Source organism: Anabrus simplex, chromosome 2 (assembly GCF_040414725.1).
Source record: "Anabrus simplex isolate iqAnaSimp1 chromosome 2, ASM4041472v1, whole genome shotgun sequence".
NCBI classification, from domain to species: domain Eukaryota; kingdom Metazoa; phylum Arthropoda; class Insecta; order Orthoptera; family Tettigoniidae; genus Anabrus; species Anabrus simplex.
The window spans coordinates 467,792,959-467,818,407 of NC_090266.1; the positions used below are offsets into that span (position 1 = coordinate 467,792,959).

The 25,449-nt window shown below is 39.9% G+C and overlaps 1 protein-coding gene across 6 annotated transcripts in view; it reads right to left on the reverse strand.

Annotated features, from left to right (window-relative positions):
* LOC136862890 (spermatogenesis associated 6-like protein) overlaps positions 1–25,449 on the reverse strand; it is a 220,983-nt gene that overhangs the window by 161,047 nt on the left and 34,487 nt on the right. For all 6 annotated transcript variants that reach the window (XM_067139169.2, XM_067139171.2, XM_067139166.2 and 3 more), the window contains exon 3: positions 19,271–19,489. In XM_067139169.2, coding sequence (XP_066995270.2) covers positions 19,271–19,489 — 219 coding nt within the window. The remainder of the gene's footprint in view (positions 1–19,270; positions 19,490–25,449) is intronic.

Genomic DNA, 25,449 nt, shown 5'->3' on the forward strand with positions numbered 1-25,449 from the left:
TCAATCAATCACTCATAGGGCAGTCGCCCAGGTGGCAGATTCCCTATCTGTTGCTTTCCCAGTCTTTTCCTAAATGATTGCAAAGAAATTGGAAATTTATTGAACATCTATCTTCCTTGGTAAGTTATTCCAATTCCTAACTCCCCTTCCTACAAACAAATATTTGCCCCAATTTGTCCTCTTGAATTCCAACTTTATCTTCATACTGTGATCTTTCCTACTTTTAAAGACACCACTCAAACTTATTCATCTACTAATGTCCTCCCATGCCATCCCTCCACTCACAGCTCGGAACATACCACCTAGTGATAAAAATCATTGTTGTCTGTATTGAAGATACTGAATGTAGGATGCTAAATGGTTTATTTTGTCACCTATTCAATACATATAAATTTTACACTTAGGAATTTATTATTAATTCCGCTTGAGGCATGTTTCGCCCTTCATTGAGGGCATCATCAGTCAAATTACCTCCTCAAGGCAAAAATCAGGTACCTGATTAGTATTTAACATGCACAAATTAATACACATTACAATGGGAAAATTAAGTACGAGAAACTCTTGTACAATGGTGATGGTTAAACAATATAAGTTTAAAGAATAAGAAGTCTGCACCAATGCTTAAAATTACTGGTAATTATAGCAGAGTTCAGCAGTGGTGCTCTGAAGAATAATTGATGCACTCATAGGAGATTATAAAGTTTATAAAATTATTTACAGTATAACAGTCGGGGGGGAAAGGGTATAGTGCTCGGAGTCGATGTTTTTAACAAAAATTACTGCCAATGGTTGGTAACTATACAGTAAATTTACATTATCCAATTGAACAGTTCATAATTTACAGTTTATATACATATTTACAAGAGAGCAGCTTGGTGAGCAAGGACATAAAAAAAGTATATTACCAAGTGCGTCCCGTTGCTTTAATCGTTGGAAGATGATTGTAGCATTGACATATCAGAAATATGCAGAGTGGTTTAATCTTAGTTAATAATCATAGGGGGCAGGGAAAATATCCCATAGCCAAATGAGGTTCTATAGGGATCAAACAGAAAGTTGTCTGGTTGAAGCACCGGGTTCGGTACGGTGAACTGGTCAGCGTGGATGGAGACTCAATGAGTGTCATTGAGTAAATAGTGCATTTGAATGGCAACAAAGATGGCAGTTATTTGTAGGTAAATGTTCAATTGAACTGTTCAATTGGATAATGTAAATTTACTGTATAGTTAAGAACCATTGGCAGTAATTTTTGTTAAAAACATTGACGCCGAGCACTACACCCTTCCCCCCCCCCCCCCCCGACTGTTATACTGTAAATAATTTTATAAACTTTATAATCTCCTATGAGTGCATCAATTATTCTTCAGAGCACCACTGCTGAACTCTGCTATAATTACCCAGTAATATTAAGCATTGGTGCCGACTTCTTATTCTTTAAACTTATATTGTTTTACCATCACCATTGTACAAGAGTTCCTCGTACTTAATTTTCCCATTGTAATGTGTATTAATTTGTGCATGTTAAATACTAATCAGGTACCTGATTTTTGCCTTGAGGAGGTAATTTGACTGATGATGCCCTCAATGAAGGGCGAAACATGTCTCAAGCGGAATTAATAATAAATTCCCGTGTGTAAAATTTATATGTATTGAATAGGTGACAAAATAAACCATTTAGCATCCTATATACCACCTAGTCGAGCAGCTCGTCTCCTTTCTTCCAAGTCTTCCCAGCCCAAACTTTGCAACATTTTTGTAACGCTACTCTTTTGTCGGAAACCGCCCAGAACAAATCGAGCTGCTTTTCTTTGGATTTTTTGCAGTTCCTGAATCAAGTAATCCTGGTGAGGGTCCCATACACTGGAACCATACTCTAGTTGAGGTCTCACCAGAGACAAATGTATTCTCTCCTTTACATCCTTACTACAACCCCTAAATACCCTCACAACAATGTGCAGAGATCTGTACCCTTTATTTACAATCATATTTATGTGATTACCCCAATGAAGATCTTTCCTTATATTAATACCTAGGTACTTACAATGATCCCCAAAGGGAACCTTTATCCCATCAACGCAGTAATTAAAACTGAGAGGACTTTTCCTATTTGTGAAACTCACAACCTGACTTTTATCCACGTTTATCATCATACCATTGGCTACTGTCCATCTCACAACATTATCCATTATCGAGGTCATTTTGCAGTTGCTCACAATCTTGTAACTTATTTATTACTCTATACAGAATAACATCGTCTGCAAAAAGCCTTATCTCTGATTCCACTTCTTTACACATATCATTGATATATATAAGAAAACAAAGGTCCAATAATACTGCCTTGAGGAATTCCCCTCTTAATTATTATAGGGACAGATAAAGCTCCACCTACTCTAATTCTCTGAGTTCTATTTTCTAGAAACAGAGCCACCCATTCAGTCACTCTTTTGTAAAGTCCAATCAAACTCATTTTTACCAGTAGTCTCCCATGATCTACCCTATCAAATGTCTTAGACAGGTAAATCGCGGTACAGTCCAACTGACCTCCTGAATCCAGGATATCTGCTATATCTTGCTGGAATCCTACAAGTTGAGCTTCAGTGGAATAACCTTTCCTAAACCCAAACTGCCTTCTATAATCAGAAAGAATGCTTTCCCAAAGCTTATATACAATGCATGTCAAACTGACTGGCCTGTAATTTTCAGCTTTATGTCTATCACCCTTTCCTTTATATACAGCGGCTACTATAGCAACTCTCCATTCATTTGGTAAAGTTCCTTCATGCAAACAATAATCAAACAAGTACTTCAGATATGGTACTATATCCCAACCCATTGTCTTTAGTATATCCCCTGGGGTGCGCCCAGTGTGTCTTGGATGAATGCACTCTACGAGACAGCACTCGCCAGGTCTACATCGTACGCGCAAACGACCATCACTTGCGTGCAGGCAGAATCTGCTTTCATCGCTGAAGACCACGGCCCGCCATTCCAACTTCAAAGTGATCCTCTGACGGCACCAGTCGAGCCATGGACGTCGATGCTGTGGCGTTAGTGGAAGACGGGCTAGAGGTGTGCTATGCCCGTAGTCCCACTGCTAGTAACCTGTTGGCAACAGTTCGTGCTGACACTTCTGGGCTCATAAACCCTCTTACCTGTGCTGCGGTAACTGTACGATCTGCCACTGTTGCCCTTAAAATATGATGATCTTGCCAGATGTCTGTGCTGCATGAACGTCCAGAACCTCATCCACGGGTGTGAGAATGTTCACGTGACCATTGCAACCAGCATCGTTGCACAACTGACGCAGCACATCCAATTTGTGTGGCAATTCTCCGAAAGGACCATCCTGCTACTTGGAAGGCCACAATTTGACCCCTGTCAAACACGCTCAGCTGGCTGTAGGAAGCAAGAGTGCGTCTCCGTGGCATGGCGCCCATTTGCTTTACACGTTTACATTACACTGAGCCTTATGGCTGTAAATATTTCCTATTAAAGGGTACACGCCAATGGCGCACTGGCAGCTATGTTACTATGCTATCTGTTGGCGGACAATGTTGAAACCATTATCAGTAACATCTACTATCCCCCAGGTGGCATCTACCGTCATCCGATCAAAATCGATGTCTTTCAAGGTGTACTTTTTTTTTTTTTCCACAGTGTATGTGATGACTGCAGTACAGGGTTGTCCATAACAACCCGAAATACACAGTTCAGAAAAAATTAGGGGAACTTTTTTTTTGAATGTATGCCATGTTCCACAAAACAATACCAATTAAACCTATATTCTTTACCGTTGAAGTATACAAAAGAACATCGATGGATTCGCATTCATTTTAAGAACACACAACATAAACACACGGGCCGCAACCCCATTACATAACAGCGCGGGCAAGCCCCCACTACCTGGCTGTGACATATACTTTCCAGAAGCCTCGCGAGACAGCCAGGGCTTACGTCAGCCAGAAAGGCTAGGATATAAAAGGCCAAGATCAAGGCCACTCTAGTAGTGTAATTTCTGCCTGGGAGACTGATTACCTCGGATCGAGTAGGGGTATTTCAGTCGCCTTGACAAAGAATACTGCAATGTATTCGAAACGTCGGCAAACTGTACGTGATATGCGTACAAGTACAACACGGTTCAACCCGGAAATTAAATTAAATAATTCTTCACACCGTGGAAGCTTCACTTCTAAGATACAAACGGAAATGTCCAAATAGGGGCAAAAACAAAGTGATAACAGTCTTCGAGGGTGGATTTTTATCACAGTTGGAGAGGTTCAGTATGGTAAATGTCCTCCACGAGCATTTATCACAGCTTGGCACCTACGTGGCATGCTCCGTATAAGTCGACGGAGGTCACATTGCGGTATCAGGTCCCATTCTTCAATGAGAGCCTGTTCGAGGTCTTGGAGAGTCTGTAGTGGAACAGGACGCCCGCAAACAATTCTGCCAAGCCTATCCCACACATTCTCGATGGGATTAAGTTCGGGACTCACTGCTGGCCATTCCATCTCTTGAATGTCCAGTTCTCGGAAGACAGCTCTGGTGATGCCCACTACATGAGCCCTGTCATTGTCGTGTATGAGTACGAAATCAGGGCCAACACCGTATGCAGCAACCAACACATGCTGTAGCAGTATCTGCTCGATGTACCCCACAGCAGTAAGATTATCACAGACGACAACAAGATCCGTACGGACATCAATACTGATGCCACCCCACATCATCACACAACCTTGCCGAATCGGTCGCCTTCCTGGACAACATTTGGCATGTACTGTTCACCAGGGCATTTCCATACGCGTTGACGTCCATCACGCTGTGTCTGGGGAAATCTTTACTTGTCTGTGAATAACACAGTACTCCATTGGCGAAGTTGCCAGTTGACGTGGGTAAAAGCAAACAGAAGGAGAGTTGCACGATGTTGCAACGTTAAGCGAGGCACTCGAACAGGATGTCTGAGTCATAAGGACATTTCTCTTAACCTGTTCTTTACTGCCTGGTCAAACAACGTGACTCCAGTGACCCTTCTGAGGTCTGGCAGTTGCTGAACGACGCTGCAATGCACAGATGGTCAGATATCAGTCATCCTGTGGGGTTGTCATGTGTCCACAACCATGTCCAACACTCCTTGTGAACCGGCCTGTCTCAATGTAGCGATTCCACAAGTGCTGAATAACTAACGGAGAGACACTGCGATCCACAGCAACACGATAAAAAGTCTATCCTTCCTGGATCAAAGTTATGGCCCTTGCGACTTGAACCTCGTTTAGATGTCTGATGGGATGTACTGGTTTACGTACAACGTGCTCAAATGTCAGTGTACCTCACAACCACACACGGACGCACCGCTATTCACTTTGTTTTGAGGGGTCACTTGACAGATGGAGTATAATTTCAATTTGACATACCCTAAGTAGCTAAGGTCTCAAGGTATGTTGTACGGCCACTGCAACCCCATCTACCAAATTAACATTCACATCCCAGATATTACAAAACATGTTGCCCTAATAATTTTGAACTGTGTATTAGTAAAAATATATCATTTTGATAAGTCCCATTTTTAGTATTTGTTTCAGGCATATTTACAAAACAAGAAATATTTTCATTGGTGATATAGGCAGTCTGAATATTTCCATGTATAACCTCCAGGAAAGGCTGAAATTTTGAAAAGCTTTTTAGGCCCCCTTACATGTATCCTGTGTAGCAGTGTCAACAAAATTTAAATATCACAAGACGAGCTCAAACCTGTCCACTGCCTTTGGTTAACGGAATACAGGAGTTTCTTAAAATCTATCCTTGGGGAAATAGCTCTTCAGGGTGGGTTTCTGCATTATCCCTATCAACATTACAAGCCCCAAGAACACAAATTTCCTCCCCTGTCACCGGCTCCCATCTCCTGGTGAGCGACCTCGGTTTCAAGCGGGGCACCAAGTATACATTCTGCCACGTATCTATTTATCTTTTATGTTGCAAAAAAGAGCAGAAAAGCATCTAAAACAGACTCAAAATGCTTCTGGTACCCAGCACACCCGTGAAGGGGATCCTTTGCATGCTCGTGATGAAATCTACCTACTGTATCTGGGCTTGAAATCAATACCTATTTGAGCATAAAATCTTGAGATTTTAACCTTTCAATTTTTGTCCACAAGTTATTACAGCCGAAACTCTTTCTTCATCTGTGCTGTCTATCACTTCCGCAGCAACCCTTTGCTATGCATAGTAACTACCGAAAATACAGCTTCCCAATACATAATTTCCATTATTGCTAGCTATCAAACCAAGAATCTCTCTGCTCATAAGAGGATGAGCTGGTCCGGCCCTTTTTCTGTGACTGAGTAGCCTCTACATATATATTTAAGTAAAATTTACGATTCCACCTATTCTATACAGTATACTTTTGCACTGCAGCTTTTTACATTAAGTTTTGCAAAACAAAAGTACCTGCATAGTATTTGCTTTCGGTACTTCCCCTTTATAAGTGGCAAGAAATTTCAAGTTATAGTTCACAAAACATTCTCAAGATCACAGGAAAGGACATAATACATTCTAAAGTAACTTCCTTGAAACTCAATAGAGTGTATCTCATGTTTTATCCCTTATTGGAATGAGTCAAAAGCAATATATATCAATCAATTTTGTAGTAGTTCTAATTATGAAACAGAGATGAAAGGAAAGTACACAACTTCCTGATTCATAAGGTGAAAAAAGATCCCGCAAAGCAGTATTGATGCACGAGTAATAGGTATTGTAAGTTCCGCCTGTACCGGCCAAACGTGGTACATCAAACGGACCGAATGAGTATGGTCCACCAGACATACAATGTACGTCGAACCATCTTGAATAGTCATACAAGGCAAGCTATCTATGAACAATCCACAAATACATATCTCCACAATCACTCTCAGAGAAGTCTTATCTTCGGGCACTGCTCTTGAGATTAAAAGTAAGATTTATGTCCTTCATACATGAGACTTGAGAAATAATTTTTCAATAGCTGAAATCAGAGAAAGAAGTCAGATGCTGCTACATTATAGAACATTTTGTACTCAACATCCTCAAAGTCACAGAACATTTTTAATTGGCTCTGATATATGAAATGACAGCTACATGGGAGGTAAACTACCAAGTGATAGAAATCACCTGGTACTTCAGCTTGCATACCACTATATCCATGTAAGCACTGCGGGTAGGCTAGACTGATTTTCAGCAATTTTTTGCTATCACCAGATGTCTTATCTTACATTCATGTATTTGCATCAGCTGATTATCATCAACATGCCTAAGAATGGGAGTCTGTAGTATTACAGACACTCACTTTGTTGAGCTTTCATGAGGTTAAAATACTGTATCTGGGCTTGAAATCAATACCTTTTTTTAGCATAAAATCTTGAGATTTTAACCCTTCAATTTTTGTCCACAAGTTATAAGCTGGCATGTAAGCCAGCATTTGGGGAAGCATTCTTGTAGTACAGTAGTCAAGATGCTCACAACTGAAGTGGAAAGTGCACAGGTTTGAGTTTCCATTAAGCTAAGTCTCTTTTATTTTATTTTTTAATTTTTTTTTTTTTTTTTGCAAATTGCTTTATGTCGCACTTACACAGACAGGTTTTATGGCGACAATGGAACAGGAAAGGGTTAGGAGAGGGAAGGAATCGTCCGTGGCCATAATTAATGTACAGCCTGGTGTGAAAATGGGAAACCACAGAAAACCATCTTCAGGGCTGTCAACAGTGGGGTTCGAACCCGCTATTTTTTTATACTGGATACCGGCCGCACTTAAACAACTACAGCTATCAAGCTTGTCTTTTAATTTCATTTAATTTGAAGTTACTTTTGTTCTTTGCTGTTGTTTTTAACTTTATATCTTTTACATGCTTCCATACACATACATACATCTTCCTGATGAATATATATAAAAGCAAAGCAAAAACACCAAAGTCATCTCCGTACAGGCCAGGAAGGCCCTTGGAGCGATGGAAGGTAAAGGCTTCTACTATCGGTAACCTCAGCACTTCATGGGGTAGAGTGGTTAGCTCTACACCCCGCCGCCTTTGCCCCTAGGAATTAACCTGGTACTCATTTTTGGTGTAGACTGAGTTAACCTCAGAGCCATGTGCACCTCCGAAAGTGGAAATTTCATTTCTGAAATTTTTTTACTTCCTGATGGAGAATCAAACCCATGTCCTTCCTGGTGAACCAAGCACACCTTTACCGCCTCGGACAGGCAGCCCCACCTTATGGATATATACAGTATACAGTATAAAACATTTTTCTGACAGATATAATATTGTGATTAAACATTTAAAAGATATATTATCAGTAAAAGGACGTATGAAAAAACATAAGGATTAATGCAAAAGGTAATTAAAAATACATGCATCATCATTATAGACCATTATGCCTTTCAGCGTTCAGTCTGCAAGCCTCTGTGAATTCACTAAACGTCGCCACAATCCTCTGTTTGCAACTAGTGCTGTGGCCTCATTTAATTCCACACCTCTTATCTTTAAATCATTAGAAATTGAGTCTAACCATCGTCGTTTTGGTCTCCATCTACTTCTCTTACCCTCCATAACAGACTCCATTATTCTCCTAGGTAACCTATCCTTCTCCATTTGCCTCACATGACTACCACCGAAGCCGGTTTATGTGTACAGCTTCATCCATCAAGTTCATTCCTAACTTAGCCTTTATCTCCTCATTCCAAGTACCCTCCTGCCATTGTTCCCAGCTGTTTGTACCAGCAATCATTTTCGCTACTTTCATGTCTGTTACTTCTAACTTATGAGCAAGAAATCCTGAGTCCACCCAGCTTTCGCTCCCATAAAGCAAAGTTGGTCTGAAAACAGACCGATGTAAAGATAGTTTCGTCCGGGAGCTGACTTCCTTCTTACAGAACACTGTTGATAGCAACTGCGAGCTTACTGCATTAGCTTTACTACACCTTGATTCCATCTCACTTACTATATTACCATCCTGGGAGAACACACAACCTAAATACTTGAAATTATCTACATGTTCCAGCTTTGTATCACCAATCTGACATTCAATTCTGTTGAATTTTTTACCTACTGACATCAATTTAGTTTTCGAAATGCTAATTTTCATACCATAGGCTACTCATTGCACCCATTTTGAAGTTCCAAGATATTAGACTGCAGGCTTTCGGCACAATCTGCCATTAATACCAAGTCGTCAGCATAGGCCAGACTGCTTACCGTACAACATTTCCACCAAACTGAATTCCTCCCTGCCGCTTTATACCTTTTAGCAGATGATCCATGTAAACTACTAACAACAAAAGTGAAAGATTAAAGCCGTGTCTAACCACTGTAAGTACCCTGAACCAAGAACTCATTCTACCATCGTCCGCCTCCACGGCTAAATGGTCACAGGGGTCCTGGGTTCAATTCCTGGCAGGGTCGGAAAATTTAACCATCATTGATTAATTCTGCTGGCACGGTGGCTGGGTGTATGTGTTGTCTTCATCATCATTTCATACCCACCACGACGCGCAGGTCGCCTACGTGTGTCAAATCTAAAGACCTGCACCTGGCAAGCCAGACATGTCCTCGGATACTCCAGGCACTAAAAGCCATACACCATTTCATTTCATTCTACCATCAATTCTCATTGCAGCCCAACTGTCAACATGAATGCCTTTGATTGATTTTTATAATATACCCTTAATCCCATAGTCCCCCAGTATGATGGACATCTTTCCCCTCGATACACTGACACATGCTTTCTCTAGATCTACGAAAAATAAACAAAACTGTCTATTCCTCTTGTAGCATTTTTGACTACCTGGCGCATAGTGAAAATCTGATTTGGACAGCCCCTCTGTCGCCTGAAACCACACTGGTTTTCATCCAACTTTCTCTCAACCACTGATCGCACCCTCCCTTCCAAGATGTCAGTGAATACTTTGTCTAATATGCTTAATCAATGAGATACCTTGATAGTTGTTGCAATCCTTCCTGTTTCCTTGCTTATAGATGGGTGCAATTACTGCTTTTGTCAAATCTGAAAGTACCTTACCAACTGTTAATCTTATTACTCTATGAAGCCATTTCATCTCTGCCTTCCCACTATACTTCACCATTTCAGGTCTAATTTCATCTTTTTCTGCTGCTTTACGACAAAGGAGTTTATTTACCACCTTTTCCACTTCCTCAAGCATAATTTCACCAACATCATTTTCCTCCTCCCCATGAGCTCGCTTGTACGCGACACCACCAGGAAGATCTCCTTTCCCGTTAAGAAGATTTTCAAAATATTCCCTCCACCTGTCCAGTGATTTCCTGAGATCTATCATGACTTCACAGCTAATTAAAATTATTAAAAATTGTCATGATGTAAGCTCTAACCTGTGAACCTTAAGTTATGAAGCCAGCAACTTTACCACTAACTAAAACAAAAACACCTCCTAAATGCAGGCATATATGATGACTTATATGAAAAACTAAAATCTGTTCAACTCTCCAAATAGCTTGCTGTAATTATCGCTTTGCGAATGCCATACTTTGTGAGCTATAATGCAGATCAAAATAGTCTACATATAACGATGGTATTACTGCTGAACCAACAGCAACAACAATACTGTTTATGATAATCGCGAACAGAGTGAAAATGAGAACCGTTACCTGAGGGACGCCATTTTCCTCAACATGATATTACAAATATCCCCCCCACTCGGACATGGAATAGATGGAGGGACAAAAAGTTTGCAATAAAAACTGGTAAGTAACCTCGGAATCTCCACTGATGCAAGACTGAAAGAATGTCATACTGCCACGTGGTGTCATAGGCCTTTTCTAAGTCAAATCAAACATCATCCAAAAGCTGTTTCCAGAGAAATGTGTCCTGGATAGAACTCTCCAGGCATACCAAATGATCAGTGGTAGAGCGGGAGGCTCAAAAACCACATTGGTACTCTGACGAAAGTCCCCTTTTCTCCAAACACCACACAAGTCTGTGATTCACCATCCTCTCAAATAGTTTACATTGACAGTTAGTGAGACAAATAGGTCTGTAACTTCCTGCATACTTAGGATCTTTGTCAGGGTTGAGGAGAGGAATTACTATTTCCTCTTGCCACTGTGATGGAAACTCACCCTCTATTCATATTCGGTTAAACATCCCATGGAGATATAAGAGTCTACCCTCGCAAGGTATTTCAACAATGTCAAATGTAAGGCTTTTCAGGCGTTTGCTCTATTAACCAGCGTTTTGTCTTAGGTCTGACACTAGACTCATCAGAGTGGGATGTGTCAGACCCTACCCACTGACACTGGGGTGTATGCAGGTGAACTTATGAGAAGCCCTTATAAGAGGCACAGTCTGATAACTGCATACGGGAGATAAATCTCCACAATGGAATTATTGCCCGCCTAGCAATTCCGAATGGAAAATTCTAAATTCCCATGGAGGGAATTTAGAATTTTTGACATGCTCTATTGGTGAAAAATATCTAATTCCTTCCATGGGAATTTAGAATTTTCCAGGTATTTCAACATCCGATTATAGACAATAACTGGTCGGGAACCCATGTCCTTGCAAAGCGCCAAGGCACGTTATAGTCCTCTGAAGCTTAAGTGGCAAAACTTCAGAGCCAGGAAATCAAGATAGTACTTCCTGGAACCAGACACATCACTGAAATGGCTTGTTAGGTGGTTAGCAACTGTGGGTATATTAGTGACAATACTGCCTGCAGTGGAAATTCCCAGTACTGAGGATGATCCTTGTACACCTGAAATGTGTCCAAGTTTAGTCTACACTTGAGATGACGGAGTATGTGACTTCATGGACAACACATATCTGTCCCATGAAGCTTTCTTACTCTTTTGAATAAGAACTCGCGTCTTAGAGCAAAGTTTCTTAATGTTACCAAGTTGGCCACAGTAAGCTGCCTACAATAGCGTTTATGAGCGAGACGTCATTCTTTCATAGCTGCTGTAATTTCTTCGTTCCACCAAGGAACGAGTTTACATAGAGGAGTCCCAGAAAAAGATGGCATGCACTCCTCAGCAGCAGCAAAAAATAACTTGCATGATATAAGTTATATCGTCTTCTACACTCTGACTATTCGCATCATTAAAGACAGCTAGTGATGTGAACTTTGGCCAAACAGCATATTTAAGAATCCATCGGGGAGGAACCATGTCCTTGCAAAGCGCCAAGGCACTGTGGATTTCCCACTCCGTACAAGGCACGTTATAGTCCTCCCAGATGGATTTCTGTTTGAACAAAGTAAGAATTGGTCACTTTCACAGAGGTCATCGTCATCGTGTATATCCCACCGAAGCAAGGGAACGAGCGCATGGCTGCAGAGACTAATGACCATGTGCTACGCTAAAATGGGTTGGATCCCCTTTATTCAAAATGCATTAATCTGGTAATCCTATTAACTGTTCCAAATCCCTCCCTCTGGGCTAAGCCATTTCAGAGCCCCGTAAAGGGTGATGGGCATTAAAATCACCCAGTAAGAGGAAAGGAGGTAGGAGTTGATCTACAAGATCATTGATATTAAGGGGCTGGCCTGGTGGGAAATAAACACTGCAAACAGTATAGTTATGACAGGCAATGAAACACATCCACTACTGCCTCCAGCTGGGTACTTAATGGGGCCATTTTGCAATACATGTCAGAACGCCACCAGAAGCCCGGTTGGCAAAATCCTGTTCCATCGAGTATAGTCTAAAATTTCTCAGGACTGTTTGGTGACCCAGTCTGAGATTAATTCCTTGAATACAGACTATACTCGCCTCGAACTAACAGATTAGCTGGCGCAGTTCAGCAAGATGTTTTTCATAACCGCTACAATTCCACTGTAACAGTGCCGCAGTGGACTACTAAAATAAGTGTTAGGTTTTAAGCGGCGAGACGCTTTCTAATCTATACTAATATCTCCATCCAAGATGGAGATAGATGCATGCCATGAGCTTTTTGAATGCTTTTCGGCAGCGAGTGTTCTTCCTACAAAGAAGCGCACAGGTTTCTGCGTAGATGGACCAGCTGGCGCTGATGTATACCGTCCAGATGGAGGGCATGATTCTCCTGTTAGCAGGAGGAGCTGGGGAGCGCCTGGTAAGGAAGTCCTTCTTCCCTGCTTTCTTTTCTTGTTAAGATGGGCTGGGAGGTGAATTCCTAGCCCCGGTCGACGATGCCAAATCTACCACCTTGGCTGTGGCCGTCACCAACCTCTTGGGAGGAAAAAGACTTAGTATTCTTCCCCTGCTCCGAAGAGCAACAGCCCCCTTGGGTGCAGCGATCTTCGCAGGTGTTACTGAAGTAAATGATGAACCTGGTAAGACTCTGTGCTATCAAGGTGAAGTCTAGTGTCTTGGCATGTGCATTTATAGAACTAAACTCACGGCGCGCTTCTGGTAAGAGAGAACATCCAGGGTCTTGATCTCCTGAATCTTCTTCTCACTGAGATTGGACAGTTCTGATCTTGAGGAGAATGAAGACCTGGTCTTGGTGAGAGGAGATCGTTTTGGCTAAATTTGATGAGAAGAAGAGATAGAATGATAGGACACATCTTAAGACACTCAGGAATTGTTCAGCTGGAAGGAAAATAAAGAGGAATTTGGAAAGGGAAACACAATCCAAGGAGAGGAAATGAAAACCCTGAGATTTGCCGATGATATTGTTATTTTACCTGAGACTACAGATAATCTGAAAAAATTGCTGAATGTTACTGATAGAGTCTTGGGGAAGAAGTACAAGATGTAAATAAATAAATCCTAAACAAAAGTAATTGAGTGCAGTCGAACAAAGTCAGGTGATGCAGGAAATATTAGATTAGGAAATGAAGTCTTAAAGGAAGTAAATGAATATTATTACTTGTGTAGTAGAATAACTATTGATGGAAGAAATAAGGAGGACAAATTGCAGGCTAGCACAAGCAAGGAAGCCCTTTCTTAAGAAACATTGATATAGGAAATAGAAAGATGGTTTAGACATTCCTCCAACATAAATATCACTCATAGCTCAATCTTATCTTCCACAGGTAAATATAACATCACTGCACAGCTACAAATGGGAAATGAGCCACTACTTCGAACCCAATGTCACTCAAATTTTATGGAAGTCACAGGACAACATGATTTGATTTAACATAAGGCAACACACACAGCAGAGCTTAACATATTTTAGCCTAATTTTAACCATACGTCTGGCACCTTTTTAAAATTGGAAAGTGTTTTACTCTATGTACATACATGAAGACAAAATCTTTTACTTATACAATTTTACAAGCAAACCATATCATTTAAACTCCAGGAACAGCAACTGAGTGTACAACTGTGTAAATAAGACTTGAACACGGGAGTCAGCCAACAAGCAAGACACGAACGTTCATGTGCATGAAGTGCTCCCATATATTGTATTCATCTTGTACATATATACATATATTAGTTTTAAGCGAGATATGTTTTATCAAGTAATTTTAAGATCTTAAACATACTATTTTAGACATAAACTGCATTGTTGTACATAGTGACATATATGCCAGTTCACGTTACGACATGCCCCATTTGGATGTGACCTAATGTGTATTATCGTATGGCATTCCTTTGACAATACTATCTTAATCATAGCTTCATCATATAGATATGTATGCATGGTTCAGCTGAGGATGACCTTATGTAAAGGGTCGAAACCGGTCCTGTAGCATAATAAGTGCAATAAACATGTATTGATAGGTGGAAATCCTTTCCTATTTCTAATTGCGTAGTTCGTCAATATGGAAATGAAGATTATAGATTACGATACACGGCTTATAGCTTCGGGAAGTAACTTGCAGAGCTTTTTGTAGACGTCTGCGGAATTCATGTATGATGTAAACAAACATGACGGAACAACAAGCTACAGTTGCTCTTGCAGCGATTTTATTTTGGATGAAAGAATCTTTCAGTTATTAACCACAGTGGAAAGTGATGATGAAGATGATGATTTTAATGAATTGTTAAGCAATTTTGAAAGTGAGAGTGATATAGAGTGTGCTGAAAATGTTTTAAGTGAGAAAGAAACAGAGCCTCCTTCTAAACAAGAGAAGAAAACATGGCAAGTTCAAAAGCTATTTCATCACTATTTTCATGGCGTACAGATGATTTTTCTCCACCAGACTTTCAAAGAACTGTGACAGACACTGGGTGCCAAGTAGTGTTTGATGACAACCCCAAAATCATTGATTTTTCTCAAACTTTTGTGCCAGTGGAGTTGATGCAGCTGGTTGAACAAATCGGTATCACAAACAACCGGTGGAAAACATGAACTCTTACCACATTCCAGGTTTAAAAAGTATTTTAAAATATCAACTTATGTACTTGTACGGCATTATATGTATTACTTGCCTACAGATTTTAGGAAATCATTTTTATTTTGGGCTCTTTACTGTGTATAAATGTGGTGTACTCATGGGCACAAAAAGTATAATGTTGTTTCTCTCAAAATGATATTTAACAAAAGGGTAGGATTTTCCATTTGCATTTAGATTTATAAAGAACCAACATTTGTAAACATTTTAAGCTAATCACCCCACTGATAAGTTAAAAATTGAGGCTTCTACACATTTTACATAGGAAGAATAAAACTCAGCACTGAAGTACCAAACAGTCAACCGGTAATTCAGCACTTAAAAGGTTAAATAGCATAATATGATACTGATAATAATATTATGTTACTGATGTTACGTAGTGGGTTATTACAATAAGTGAAGTCAAACCATATTTGTTTTAGAGGGAACATCCTCTCAGTGCTATTTTGTTAGGTTCTTGATGGAACATGTTGAGAACACAGCAGTATCTATATGTGTATCTGGTCAGAGTGTATTGGATATTCCCTTTAGTTCGACAGCAATAATTCTAACCAATGCAGATTTAATGCCGAACAAGGTCCTTCTTCAACTTACTGAAAAGGAGAGGTCGCTCAAATATATCCAGAAAGACAGGGCTACAGCACATACCACTCGTAATTCCAAGAATGCAGTGCATTATGTTTTTGAGGACAGAATAATTAGTGCAGATTTATGGCCAGCTCGCTCACCTGATTTAATGCCTTCACACAATAGAAGGACTGTTTTTCAATATAATAATCCATTCATTGAAGTTCAAGGGTTTTATACAGGTGTACAGAAATGGTATGACAGTGACCGTGCTCTTGTTTACAGACATGCAGCATGCATGAAGGACAGCAACCTCTGCATGACTTACTTGGTATAATACAAAGGTGGCCTTGTATGGTACGAACTATTAACACGTTCGCGCCCGATGACGACGTGCGCCATGACTCCACATGTGCTTCGTGACTCCACTTTCACTTAGTGCCGATGACAACACACCTGCATCATGCTCTGCGCCTTAAAGCTCGTATTTCTGCCTGTACCAATGTAAACAAGTAGACCTCTTACGTGTGCATTGTTAAGCTGTTGTTAAACATATTCTCCATCTGGGCATCAGATGAATTGTTAGTTATTATCTCCATAGGCATTATATTTCGGCATAATTTTCTGTGATGACAATAGAGAATAGTGAGGTTGCAGGGCCTTCTGATCAATAGAAACACAGTCTCACAGACTCCCAAAATCTAGGACTCCGCTTACATGAGCATATTTTGCCAGTAGATGTGTGGCTAAGGAGAATGGGCGTAGATTGCAGAAGCTGTGCAGACAGTGTTACGAAGAGGGGTGCCGCAGGAGAGCATGCACTATTGCAGCAAGTGTCCATGACAGTGAGGCTTGTGTCTTGAGCAATACTTCGTGGAATTCCACAAAATGCAGAAGTAATTGACTCTAAATAATGCCATATCTAATCTGTGTTTGTTGCAGAGCACTATTATAGGCGACTATATTGGCTATGTACATTGTACAGTGATTGTTCACACAGCAATGGCCTACACACCATTTTTTGTGAGAAATGTTCAAAAACGAATTATGTGTTGTAGAAACGTTATTGAATATCTACAGTCCTTCCTTCATTACACTTCGTTACCTGTCATGATGCATATGCTGCATCAAATGGCACCGTAGGCGAAAAGCTCATTGATAGCGCTGCTGTGCCATGGTTCCTATGCACAAAATATCATTGAAATATTTCAAATGATAATCTAAATTGCATAAGGACACAAAAATGAACTCTGTTAAGGAAAAAAAAAGTACTATAGTATGGGGGGATGGTTACCGATATCCGAACAGCTGCAAACATGTTAAACTGCATCCCTACAGAAATTCAATGAAGCACGGAAAAACAAGTTGTTTTTCAATTTAAACATTTAAAAAAGCATTTAATGATGGTTTTCTGCATGTTCCAAAATATAAGTAAGTTTGAAGCTCTAATATCTTCTAATATGTCAATGAAGGCACTATATAATTTAGAAGAACATAATGTGCTTACAATAAGATATCCAGTACTGAGGACAGCATTAAATGAGTTACAATACAACCTGTGTTTTTGTAAGAAACATTGCAATAGAGCAGAAAATGAGTGAATATGTAGACCTGACATCCCAAAGACATTAACAGAAAATGAAAATTACAACACACACCTGGTCCAAGAAGAAGGAAATTATATCCATACACACAAAACTATACAAAATCATTTGCACAAGAACATACTTATTTGAATAATCTGTAGGGTGTGTCAAAATACTGTTTCAGTACTTTGAGAACCCTCAACCACTTATGATGCAGGCCACAACTCTTGCACAATTTTTATATTTTTTAATTTTGCTATTTGCTTTACATCGCACAGACATAGATAGGTCTTATGGCGACGATGGGATAGGACAGGCCTAGGAATGGGAAGGAAGTGGCCGTGGCCTTAATTAAGGTACAGCCCCAGCATTTGCCTGGTGTGAAAATAGGAAACCATGGAAACTATCTTCAGGGCTGCCAACAGTGGGGTTCGAACCCACTATCTCCCGATTACTGGATACTGGCCGCACTTAAGCGACTGCAGCTATCGAGCTCAGTCTCTTGCACAGAAATGATTAATATAATCCTGTGAAATAGTGTTCCATACATGTACCACCTGGTAGCATAGTAGGGAAAGGATTGTCCCTGCTGTTGAAGACCAGGTCAGACGATGTCCAATCCAGTTCCACACATGCTCAATGATAAACAGGTCAGTTGATCATGTTCTCCATAATATGTGATAATTTTCTTTTAAATTCTCATAAACTACCTTGGTTGGAAAGCATCTTGGATTACATATGTGGTAGGTTGGCCAATGTTGCCCTACTGCAATGGCACATTTCCCTATTGTGGCATGAATGGCAGTAAAAGAAGTTCTGGATGAACCATGCATTGATTTGTCGCCTGTAGAAACATGAGAACGTAAACAGACATAGTATGCTATGACTCACTTCACCCCAACCCAATTCGAGGCATTGATCCCATGTGCGAATGCTGTATACACCGAGGAAGGAGTTTTCCACATGATTGATGCTGCAAAAGCAATAACCTTCACTGGCAATGAGGCAAAATGTGCTTTCATCATTGAACAACCCTTTGCCATTCATCGGTATTACTTTCTTTGCACCACAAGAGGCAGGCTGCATAGTAGTGAGCCAAGAGTGAGAGTCTGTCAAGCAACAATTGTATTTATAGCCCAGCTTCAACCTAATCGTTCCAAAAGGTCCTACCCAACATTAGTCTGACAGTACCTATAATCTGTTCTGCGGACATTACGCGGTTCACTATGGCCACTTATACAACGCTAGTCGCTACAGGCACATATACCTTCCTCTGAACAGTAGTGTCAAAATGAATGCACTGCTGGTACTTCTAACATGGACAGTTCTCCAGCATGACCAACCATTTCTCTTGATACAATAATCACCCTAAATCAATTGTCATGACTGATCCATTAAGAGATCTTGTTCAAACTTAGTTAATTGTAAAAGCAGGGTGTGCCTATGCCATCTCAGAAAGTCAAAAGCATTCAAAACAACTTTGGAGCATGGTAAACTACAAGCTATTCCCACTACAGGTTTACGACTGCTGCTATGTTTAAAATATTCAATGGGCAATACTTGATTCCTGATTCTTTTAACGTGCAGTGCTTATCTCAAGTGCAGCCCTCTAATATTTTTTATAAATATGGTCTTTCTCAAGCACCATGAATTTCCCCTACAAAGATTCAAGTGTGCAATTATTTACTATCTCTCTTATAGAGGGTATTTTCCCCTTAATTTTGAGAAAATCAAATCCTATTACTACTAAATTAGTAATGAGTACTAGACACTAGATATTAGAGTTACTTACTGGAAAAGTGTGTTCAGGCTCCATGAGGAGCTCAGCATCAACTCCAGGAACATTTTCCTTCTGCACCGATTTAGGAAAGAGTAATTCCTCAAGAGTTGTCTCAAATTTGGCCAATACGATGCCCAACGTGTTTTCAGGCCACTGTGTTAGCTCAGCACAAAATATTTCCTTAGCTAGTTGATGCTGTAAATCCACCAAACAGAAGACACCTGAAAAAGTCTGCCAAACACAAAAATTATAAAAAGTAGTCACCCATCAAAAAAGACGACATAAATATACAGCAGTATTTCTAATGAGTGATCACAGTAAACAAGTGTTCTAAACAGCAGAAAGAAACTGGAAACCACCACAGGTACCGTACTTCAATATTTTGAAGTTGGAAGGAACTATTTTTAAACTTTATTCTATGGTGGATGTGGAAGTTCTTTAGTAACAGTGCTGTTTTCAGTTCTCTCAAGATGGCAGCCAATACATGTATTATGGGGAGAATGCTCCAACTTATAACTGTAGTTTGTATAGTTAAAGTACAATAACATCAAAACCTTGCATAAAACATGCAGCAAATGAAGATGAAATGTGCATATATTCATAATCGAAGGAAGAGCTCCAAGTGGTAACAATATGTAAAATATTAAACATAAAGTAAAAGTGAGGGTTTGCAACTAGCTATGACAACAGACATTGTGTGCCCAGTGGAGTGTAAAGTTGCCTGACAACCTACAACATTATTTCACCTCGTACTGCTGCCCAGAGGCAGAGAAAATACCAGGACCGATCCAGATGTGTATGATCTGTAATTCTATGGGTCGTGTTAACCAATTTCAGTAGAACCTTGATTATCCATCTTAATGGATGGACCATAATGAACAATTAATCCAAAGAAGTTTATAAACCATTATCGTCAATTTTAATGGACTTAAAACCACCTAAACCATAGAATACATCAATCCCACTTAAAAACCAAAATATTTACAGGTAGTCAATGCAACAACAATAATAATAAATATTTGCATAAATTACTAGTAGAACAAGAATAAATTAAACATACATAGTGTTGTCTGACTGATTTTAAAAAATCTTATTTTATCTGTACCTCCTAAAATGTACAGGGTCTCTCTTATGAACCTAGATTGAGCACGCGGTGTTTGTACTCTGCGCTACAACAGCTGCCTCAGCCCAACTTACGTCATGCGCAGCCGCCCTGTTTTAAGCATGTATACAAACTTATATGAAATCTTACCTTATAAAAGATGCTGGAAGAGTCATCCTTCATAAATGAGGGACTTCATAAACACCATTAGCATTTTCTGCACACCAGTAGCAAGTGTTATGATTGTTCACACGACCATTACGATGATACCAAGCCTCAACCGGAAAGAACACAAGCTGAGGGTCGAATAAACAATCATTCAATGATGCAAGACACCACACACAATACCTCACTCTTGTGGCTGGATCAGCAGGTTTTATACCATGGGCCCGTGTAAACCTGTACGGTTTGTTATGCAACAGCTTTGTAGCTCTGTTTGCAGAAGAAACCAAAACCCCTACTTCTTGAGGTAATTTTGTGAGTGATTTATTCGGTGACCAATCAAGATTCGCACCAGTGTCATCTAGCTTTTCCTCTGTTAAAACTGTTTGTGTGCACGAATGTTTATTATCGAGCACTGAGCCAGTAGATTCAAATTTATTTACAACTAGCTGATGTACCCGTGCTTTGCTATGGAATTCTACATTGTATACAGAATTCTAGGTTGGGCAGTGTACACGTTGTGAGTAAGATTGTATTAAATTGCATAGCTCTTAACGTTACCCCAGAAACGCGATGGGGAAGTCACCATAAGTCTTTTCTCATGTGAAGACTGGGTTAGGGAATTTTCATTACAATGGTAGGCCTTCTTGCCTACCATCAGTCACAATCAAGTTGGAATGTTTTCATTATAATGGCAGACACTCACTTTCCATGTGCCTTTTAATAACCCCTGTGGTTTTCCCAAATGAAATCAACATAGGTGATTACAATGACGTAGTAGACATGTCGCAATTAAAAGCAATGCTATCATATGAAATACTCGATCAAATGAAAAATCACACGTTTTCTCACTTTTAACCTTTCAAGGGGAACATTTCTTACGAGTAGCTACTAACACAGTGGCACATTTTCCATAAAGTACTGGGAAGTAACATATAGCCCGATACTCTTGTGTAGTATAATATTTTTATCAGGTTCAAAAAGTATAGACTATGTATAAAGCTGTCAAAAATTATCACAGTATGAAGGGCAAGGCGTCTGGCTCGCTAAGGAAAGCAACGGGAACTTACGATGAGATACTTTTAATTGGTCGGGTATTTTCATTGGGTTAAAAAAAACAAAGTCTCACTATCAAGCTATTAAAATGATTGCAGTGCCAAGGGCAATGAAAGAGAACCTGTCTCATTGAGGAAAGCAACGGGAAACTACTTTTGATCTATATGGTTCATTTTTCAGAGTCATCAAACTGGGTGTCCTTTCCTACATACATCAAGAAATTCCACGCATAACCAGACATGGATTCACACAGTTCAAATGATATGATATACCGAATCTTGAACGCTTAGGAAGTATGAAAACTTTTCATGACAAACGTCCCTTTTACGACATACAGAGACTCGTCTACGGGCACATTGTTTTCGGGTGTGTACACACTTCGGAATCTGCTATTCAAGTGGGTCAGAATAGGTTTCAATTTGTAGAGTTTCTTCGGAGCACATGTGGCTTCATCGTATGCTTCGTTATCGACAAAGTGTAAGAATTTGAGGAGATGAAATTTTCTTCCAGAGAACAGCTCCAAAAATATTGGGGTCTCCAATATCTGTCTACGAGAAATGTAGCTCTTGTTGTCAGGTAACTGATGAATGCCTTGCAAGAGAAAGAATGCAAGTAAAGTCATAATTTCATCTTTATTCGTGTCAGCCACTGATTCACTCTCGAATATACTTTCAAGGTCGGTGTGTTTTCTAAAAACTGTTGAGCATACCGGATGGTTTCAGTACTTATTAGTTCCGCTAATTCAGGAGTGATAAAACAATTGAAAATATTCTAGTGGATTATTTACGTCTTCAATTTGTATATTTAGTCCAGGTTGCACCGTAAATGTAAATCTCGGCCATTCAGACCCTACCTTTGTCCCTACACCAAGCTGAATACCACCGCTAGTGCTACCATCATGTTCACTTGATTTAACTTAAATTTAAGAATTTCATCTTATAACCATATTGAAATGAGAATGTAAGAGGGGTAACTTAAAGGGTACATCTTTTCAAGACAAATGAATGTTATAATGGTTAAGTTAAAACAGATTTACTTGGAGCTAGTTTCAACGCTGTTTAGCGCCATCTTCAGCCAAAATGTGAGAACAAGCATAGGTACGTATATACAAACATATACAATACACAAAATATTATAACATTATGCTTAAATGTGAGTAAAATGGGGAATAAAATAGTGAAAGCATTGAAACTAGTCCCAAGTAAATATATTGTAACTTAACCATTATAACATTCATTTGTATTGAAAAGGTGGACCCTTTAAGCTACCTCTCTTATGTTCACTTGAGTCCCTTTCACCATGGTACTCGCTATCTCCTGACATTTCAACATTAGTCTCACTATCAGATGATACATCACTCCCCGAATCGTCACAGTGTAATAAATCAAATAGTTCTTCTCGCAGACGTTTCTGAGCTCAGCTTGTACCTGCCATAATGTACTATCAACCACTCTCAGCAGTCTGGCGGCCGGTACTGGCCGGCTGCCACCTGGGCATGGAATGAAAGCATTTCACCCGGTCACATGGTTTTAGGAGAGTGATGCTGTAGCCAAAGCTCGAAACTAACATACATGCACAAAGAAAAGAGATCTCGGGTCTTACGATGGAATAATTCTTCATACTCATCGCCGAAAGACATTTACAATGTGATGACGGAATATTCTGTCATGGCCACTTAGGAAGCCATGCAGCTGTGATGATTTATTCAGTCATTACCGCTTGAAAGGTTAACAAAACTTTTAATGAACAGTACTCTACTGTAGAGCTGTAATAACCAGGCCGCAGACAGCCATTAAGTGTGAACACTGCTCATTCCAATCAGCGCCTCATAGTAGGGATCAAATAACTGGAATACTATGATGGATCAGTGTATTACATAACAGCAGTATCAGAAAATGTATGAACCAGAGGAATGGCATGCTAAAGAAGAAAGTTATCAAACTCCCCAGCTATTTCATGCCAATATTCATGCAGGCTGTTATAGTCAGTACGCAGCAGTAATCCCATCTATTGGGGATGAGTGGCAGCAAAAGAAACAAGGAACATCACAACAAACAGTGGTCAATGTAATGTTATTGTTCATCAATTTTAAGAGCTTTCGATATTGTAGGCTTTCACACTCAGTTTTCTTCCAACTCTGAAATACCACTCTTAACATAGTCGGTACGGTTAAACTGAACAAAACATAAATTATTGGAAATTGTATTCTCTATAACTTTTCTTATGTAGTACTTTTCAATAGGACCAATAACATAAGTATCTAAAAATTAAATTTTAGGTACCTTCCCTAAACTACCACTTCATAGACGGTGAATAAAATTACTTATGGCCTAGACTGTAATTTCTTATTCCTCAACTCTGCATACCAATTTCCATTAAATTCTGTTTACCCATTTTCTCGTGGCTCGACGTTGATATGGACTTAGCAACAAAAATACAAATTCAAGAATATCTGTTATCATAGCCGGTACAGTAAAAATGTATAAGACATAAATGATTAGAAACTGAATTCTATACAACTTTGGTTATGCAGTATGTATTTATCGAAAGGATCACTAATAACATAAATATTTGAGAAATAAATTTTAAGCCTTCCCCTAAACTACCATTTCACTCAGCCAGAATAAAATGATTTATAGCCTAGAGTGTAGAGGCTCATTCCCCGACTTTACATACCGATTTTCATTAAAGTATCTTCAGCCATTTTCTCGTGATGCACGTAACGTACATACATACGAGGGGCGTACTATATTGTTTTACACTTTATTTTTTCTACATCCGGGTATGGTTCACATTTCACTTTTGAAGGTGGTGACATGAAACTAGTGTCTTGTTCCACCGTTTGGTAGCAGCACACGTACAGGGGCCAACGAATGCACTTGTCATAGCTATTTGGTAACACTGTCAGCGTAGGAGCAGACAACATGGAAAGCAACCATCAGGGACAGTGCTATACAAATTGGTTCCTATGGAAAGAAATTCATCGGCGCTTGGTGAAAGTCTGTGGAGGACATGCGCCATCACGGAAAACAGTTTACAACTGGGTGGACGGTTGGAAAACTAGGCGAGCATTGTGGACAAGGGAACCAGTTCTGGAAGGAATGTGACAGTGTCAACACCAGCCAACATTGCCCGGGTTCAACAGGCCATCCAAGGAAATAAATGCATCATATTTACGGAAATGGAGGCAGCCATGGAAATTAGCCAAAACACCCTGCAGCGGATTGTGCATGGCCACTTACACCTGGGGAAGGTGTCATCCATATGGGTGCCTAGACTCTTGCCTGCAGACAAAAAGCAGAGGCGTGTGGACGTGTGCAGGGAAGTTTTGCAACGCCATGGTCGAGATTCAGCCGACTTTATGGCTAGGCTTGTGACTGGTGATGAGATATGGCTCCATTATCATGAGCCACATACGAAACAACAATCGATGCAATGGAAGCATAGGGGCAGTCCACCACCAAAGCGTGGCTGCCGTTTCGTGAATTTTGCAGAACTGGACACAGCTGTCAAGGCATGGGTATGCAGCACTCCGAAGGAATGGTTTCAGGAAGGTCTGGAGAGACCGACGCATCGATGGCAAAAGTACATACAGTTACAACGAGATTATGTTGAGAAGGTGGACGTAACAACTGATGTGTAATGTACTCCAATTTGGGCACAAAAAATAAAGCGTAAAACAATATAGTGCGCCCTTCGTACATACAGAGATATACACAGAGATAACAGAAAATTTAAAAATGCATTTCCTTGTTACGGTGGACAAGTCCAATACAGAAATATCATTCTTTTCAAATTATGAGCATGTACAGACAAAACTCTTATTTTATATATATATATTACATGAATCTGTGCTGTGAGGGTGGCACTT